The following is a 6,479-nucleotide window of genomic DNA, read 5'->3' as shown; positions in this document are numbered from 1 at the left end:
ATGGTCGACCAAATAAGTTGAGTGCACGTGCTCAGCGTCATATCCGGAGGTTTTCTATGGGAAATAGACGTATGAGTGCTGCCAGCATTGCTGCAGAGGTTGGGGGGGTGGGGGGTCAGCCTGTCAGTGCTCAGACCATACGCCGCACACTGCATCAAATTGGTCTGCATGACTGTCATCCCAGAAGGAAACCTCTTCTAAAGATGATGTACAAGAAAGACCGCAAACAGTTTTCTGAAGACAAGCAGGCTAAGGACATGGATTACTGGAACCATGTCCTGTGGTCTGATGAGACCAAGATAAACTTATTTGGTTCTGATAGTGTCAAGCGTATGTGGCGGCAACCAGGTGAGGAGTACAAAGACAAGTGTGTCTTGCCTACAGTCAAGCATGGTGGTGGGAGTGTCATGGTCTGGGGCTGCATGAGTGCTGCCAGCACTGGAGTGCTACAGTTCACTTAGGGAACCATGAATGTCAACATGTACTGTGACATACTGAAGCAGAGCATGATTTGCCCCCCCCCCCTTTAGATACTGGGTCGCAGGGCAGTATTCCAACATGATAATGACACCAAACACACCTCTAAGATGACCACTGCCTTGCTAAAGAAGCTGAGGGTAAAGGTGATAGACTGGCCAAGCATGTCTCCAGACCTAAACCCTTCTGAGCATCTGTGGGGCGTCCTCAAACAGAAGGTGGAAGAGCGCAAGGTCTGTAATATCCACCAGCTCCGTGATGTTGTCATGGAGGAGTGGAAGAGGACTCCAGTGGCAACCTGTGAAGCTCTGGTGAACTCCATGCCCAAGAGGGTTAAGGCAGCGCTGGAAAATAATGGTGGCAACACAAAATATTCACACTTTAGGCCCAATTTGGACACTGCCACTTAGGGGTGTACTGACTTTTGTTGCCAGCGGTTTAGGCATCAATGGCTGTGTGTTGAGATTTTTTGAGAGGGCAGCAAATTTACACTGTTAGACCAGCTGTACACTCACTACTTTACATTGTAGCAAAGTGTCATTTCTTCAGTGTTGTCACATGAAAAGATAGAATAAAATATTTACACAAATGTGAGGGGTGTACTCACTTTTGTGAGATACTGTAGACAGACAGACAGACTTTCCTACATGAATTGGCCTACAATCACAACAGTTCATGTGAAATTATCTTAAAGGACGAACACAAAACTTTTTCATGTACAATATTTGTTTAATCAGTACAGTATTAGTCCAAAATAAAACGGAAAAGACTAAGACCCCGCATGCTCAGAAAAGACAGAATACATTACAGGCATACCCCGTTTTAAGTACACTCACTTTACGTACACTCGGGAGTACAAACACAGCCAGGTCAGCTTGGCATGGTACTACTCACGGTTTTTAACATTGGCATCTATGGGAAATCTTGGTCAGCTTGACATGGCACTGCTCCCAAACCATAAGTGACAGGGATACCAAACTTAGGGAGCACCGAGAGGGGACCCAGGACTACAACAATCTACCATGTCATAGTCATGGATCCCCTTAACATGCTCCCCAAGATTGGTGTCCTTGTCACTATGGTTTGAGAGCAGTACCATGTCAAGCTGACTAAGATTTCCCATGGAGCTGGTGTATTTACATGCATTGAGAAATGAAAAAAGGTATTGCTTCACTTTAAGTACATTTTCGTTTTACATACATGCTCTGGTCCCATTGTGTACTTAAAAGTGGGGTATACCTGTACAATACAACACTTCCAAAGTTGTATTCTGTCATACAGAACTATTGATCATTTGTCCAATATTCTCATCATGTATAATGGAATTCAGTATCTGTGACTGGGACCAACCTAAACCCTTTTGTTATACAAAACATTTCTGAAAGCTTCTTTGATATCTTTATTCCTCAGACTGTATATAAAAGGATTCAGGAAGGGAGTGATAACAGTGTATAATAAAGCCAGAGTCTTACTGATAATTTGTGATTTTCCTTTTTTTGGAATCATATACATAGTGATTAGAGTTCCATAAAATATAGACACCACCGTCAGGTGGGAACTGCAAGTAGAAAAGGTTTTTACTCTTCCTGAAGAGGAAGATATCTTTAATATGGCTAAAACAATGCATGTGTATGAAACTACTATCACAAGGAATGGTACCACCAACACAGGAATGCTCAATATAGTGACCTCCATTTGAATTGGAGATACATCTGAACAAGAAAGTTCTATCAGAGGATCAAAATCACAAAGGAAATGGTCGATAGTGTTTGGTCCGCAGAATTGTAGTTGGCACATACTTAGAGTTAGCATTAGTGCTACAGAGCAGCTGAACAGCCAAGAGACAAGAACTAGTTTAATGCAAAGCATATGGTTCATAATGGAGGCATAATGAAGAGGAGAACAGATGGCTAGATAGCGGTCATAGGACATCACCATTAGAAGGAAACATTCAGATGCTTCTGAGAAGCCAAATAAATAGTATTGGATCATGCAGGCAGAAAGAGATATGGAGGTGCCCTCATGTAGTACAATGTTTAGCATGTTAGGAGAAATGTCTGTGGACAAAACAATGTCACTTATAGAAAGCTGGGAGAGGAATAAGTACATTGGAGAATGGAGAGCCTTACTGTAGGACACCAGTCCAATAATCAGGAGGTTTCCACATATTGTGACACAGTATATAATAAGGAAAAATAAAAAGAGCAATAGACTTTCATGGTTTTGGAATCCCAGAAAAAAGATTCTGGTGACTTCGTTCTTATATGTGGACTGTGTGTAATGAAAGAACAAAGACATAATATAATATTACATGAAAATATATTTTACTCATATCATTTGATATACAGGCATACCCCGCTTTAAGTACACTCACTTTACGTACACTCGCGAGTACGGACACAGCCTGGTCAGCTTGGCATGGCACTACTCCCGGTTTTTAACATTGGTGTCTATGGGAAATCTTGGTCAGCTTGACATGGCACTGCTCCCAAACCATAAGTGACAGGGATACCAAACTTAGGGAGCACTGAGAGGGGACCCAGGACTACAACATATCCTGTTTGTGGCCGGCCAGCTTGCCTAGGTAATCTACCATGTCATAGTCCTGGATCCCCTTAACATGCTCCCCAAGCTTGGTGTCCTTGTCACTTATGGTTTGGGAGCAGTGCCATGTCAAGCTGACCAAGATTTCCCATAGAGCTAGTGTATTTACATGCATTGAGATGTGCAAAAAAGTATTGCTTCACTTTAAGTACATTTTTGTTTTACATACATGCTCTGGTCACATTGTGAACTTAAAAGTGGGGTATGCCTGTACTGTAAAAATATATAAGTATAATAAATCGCAGACAACAAACAAAAGAAGAAACAACAGAGGGATGTTTGAACATCTAAACCCAAAACTTTTTTGTTCCCATTGAAACAACAAAAATGAAGAGTAAATTTGTCAACAGTATGAATAATTCCTTCTTAGTTGTCACTGGAACAAGTGTGCCCATTGAAAATTTTTCCCCATATGCAATACGCATTTGAATGATAATTCAATATGTTTATTGTATTTATTTTTAGCCCTGGTAACGATGGTCACCAGGACAAAACGAAAGGAGGAGTTTCCCAGGCAACAATAAAAAAAAAAAGAAAAAGAAAAAGAAGCTCTAATTCCTCACGATTCAATCCAAAAAAAAAACAGTTAAATCACCAGATTAGCAGTAAGACAATATTCTAAAACCAATGTTACAGTGACCATGTCCAAAAATATATAAAGATAAGAAATAGAGAGTCTAAATCAGACTTATAGTTACAGTATCTCACAAAAGTGAGTACACCCCTCACATTTGTGTAAATCTTTTATTACATCTTTTCATGTGACAACACTGAAGAAATGACACTTTGCTACAATGTAAAGTAGTTACATAGTTACATAGTTAGTGAGGTTGAAGAAAGACATCAGTCCATCCAGTTCAACCTATGATGTGTGTGTGTGTTTGCTGTTAACCGTACATTGTATACCCCTGTATGTTGTGGTCTTTAAGGTGCCCATCTAATAGTTTTTTGAAACTATCAATGCTCCCTGCTGATACCACTGTTTGGTTTGCGGAAGAGAATTCCACATCCTTACTGCTCTCACAGTGAAGAACCCCCTGCATATTTTAAGGTTAAACCGCCTTTCCTCTAGTTTTAGTGAGTGGCCACGTGTCTTATTGTATTTACTTTCTCTGAATAGGTTTTTCCATATGCTAGGGTTGCCAGTACAGTATTTGTACATTGATATCATATCCCCCCTCAATCGTCTCTTCTCCAGAGAGAATAGGTTCAGTGCTTGTAGTCTTTCCTCATAGCCGATGTTCTCCATTCCCCTAATTATTTTTGTTGCCCTTCTCTGGACTCTCTCCAGTTCCAGCACATCCTTCCTGAGGACCGGTGCCCAGAACTGGATGGAATACTCCAGATGTGGCCGGACCAGAGTCTTGTAGAGTGGGAGAATAATCTCTTTATTTCTGGAGTGAATCCCCTTTTTTATACATGCCAGTATTCTGTTGGCTTTGATTGCAGCGGCTTGGCATTGCATGCCACTGCCAAGCCTGTTGTCTACCAGTACCCCCAGGTCCCCCCTTAGTGAGTAGCTTGCTTTCTGGTTTCTGGCACCCAGGTGCATTACTTTACATTTTTCAACATTAAACCTCATCTGCCATGTAGTTTCCCACCCCATAATTTTGTTCAGGTCCGCTTGTAAGGTTTCCACATTCTGCTCAGAAGATATTGGCCTGCTTAGTTTAGTATCATCCGCAAATACTGAGATTTTACTCAATATCCCCTCCTCTAGATCATTTATGAATAAATTAACAAGGATTGGCCCCAGGACAGAACCCTAGGGGACCCCACTTTCCACACCCGCCCAATCTGAGTACTCCCCATTAATCACCACCCTTTGCAACCTCCCCTGGAGCCAGCTCTCTATCCAGGTACTCACCTTATGGTCCATACCTACCTTCCTTAGTTTGAACAGTAAGCGTTTGTGGGGAACGGTGTCAAAGGCCTTTGCGAAGTCCAGGTACACCACATCCACAGGCTTACCTTTATCTAGGTGGCAGCTCACTTCATCGTAGAAGGTTAATAGATTGGTTTGGCAAGAACTATTTTTCATGAATCCATGCTGATTACTACTAATAATACCGTTTTCATTACTAAAGTCTTGTATGTGGTCCCTTAACATCCCCTCCAAAATCTTGCATACTACTGATGTTAGGCTGACCGGCCTATAGTTACCCGAGATATATCTCGGCCCCTTTTTAAATATTTAAATATTGGTACCACATTGGCTTTTTTCCAATCAGCTGGCACCATACCCGTCTGTAAACGATTCCTTAAAGATCAAGAATAATGATCTGGCAATCACCTGGCTGAGCTCTTTAAGAACCCTCGGGTGCAAGCCACCCCGTCCCGGTGATTTATTTATGTTAAGTTTCTCTAGTTTAGTTCTAAGTCTATCTTCTGTGAGCGTATAGCTTGTATAACAGTGTAAATTTGCTGTCCCCTAAAAATAACTCAACACACAGCCATTAATATCTAAACCGCTGGCAAAAAAAGTGAGTACACCCTTAAGTGAAAATGTCCAAGTTGGGCCCAATTAGCCCCCCTTCTCCCCCCGGTGTCATGTGACTCTTTAGTGTTACAAGGTCTCAGGTGTGTTAAATTTGGTGTTATCGCTCTCAGATTATGCACAAGAAAGCCTGCAAAATGTTTGCTTAAGACAAGAAGACTAAGGACACAAATTACTGGAACCATGTCCTTTTGTCTGTTGAGACCAAGATAAACTTACTTGGTTAAGATGGTGTAAAGTGTGTGTGGCGGCTACCAGGTGAGGAGTACAAAGACAAGTGTGTCTTGCCTACAGTCAAGCATGGTGGTGGGAGTGTCATGGTCTGAGGCTGTATAAGTGATGGCGGCACTGGGGAGCTACAGTTCATTGAGGGATCCATGAATGCCAACATGTACTGTGACATACTGAAGCAGAGCATGAGCCCCTGCCTTTGGAGACTGGGCTGCAGGGCAGTATTCCAACATGATAACAACCCCAAACACACCTCAAAGACACCCACTGCCTTTCTAAAGGATCTGAGGGTAAAGGTGATGGACTGGCCAAGCATGTTTCCAGACCTAAACCCTATTGAGCATCTGTGGGGCATCCTCAAATGGAAGGTGGGGGAGCGCAAGGTCTCTAACATCCACCAGCTATAAATATACAGTCTTGATGGGCAGAGTAAATGAGATCTTACATAAAATGCTTTGTCAATAATATATATTTATGTAAGATCTCATTTACTCTGCCCATCAAGACTGTATATTTATATTTATTGCACACAGTGGTTGATGCAGGCAGCGCCATCTACCTCCTATTTTACTGTTTTTATTTAACTATATATCCCTGGATTATAGTTTTAGAGGTGGGCTGCAGCCAGCATATTTCCTAGTTTATCACATCTATATCCTAAGCGCAGATT

General features: G+C 41.8%; 1 protein-coding gene across 1 annotated transcript in view; it reads right to left on the bottom strand.

Annotated features, from left to right (window-relative positions):
• Positions 1-1,827: 1,827 nt before the first annotated feature.
• Positions 1,828-6,479, bottom strand: part of LOC309554747 (olfactory receptor 1468-like) — a gene marked incomplete at both ends in the record, with an annotated part of 120,866 nt that continues 116,214 nt past the window's right edge. The window contains one exon of the mRNA XM_082256449.1: positions 1,828-1,944. Within this exon, the coding sequence (XP_082112575.1) occupies positions 1,828-1,944 (117 nt within the window). The remainder of the gene's footprint in view (positions 1,945-6,479) is intronic.

Source organism: Pelophylax lessonae (genome assembly GCF_965119305.1).
Source record: "Pelophylax lessonae genome assembly, chromosome: 4".
NCBI lineage: Eukaryota > Metazoa > Chordata > Amphibia > Anura > Ranidae > Pelophylax > Pelophylax lessonae.
Note: the sequence above shows the minus strand (reverse complement) of the source record. Positions and strands in the feature narration are given on the sequence as shown.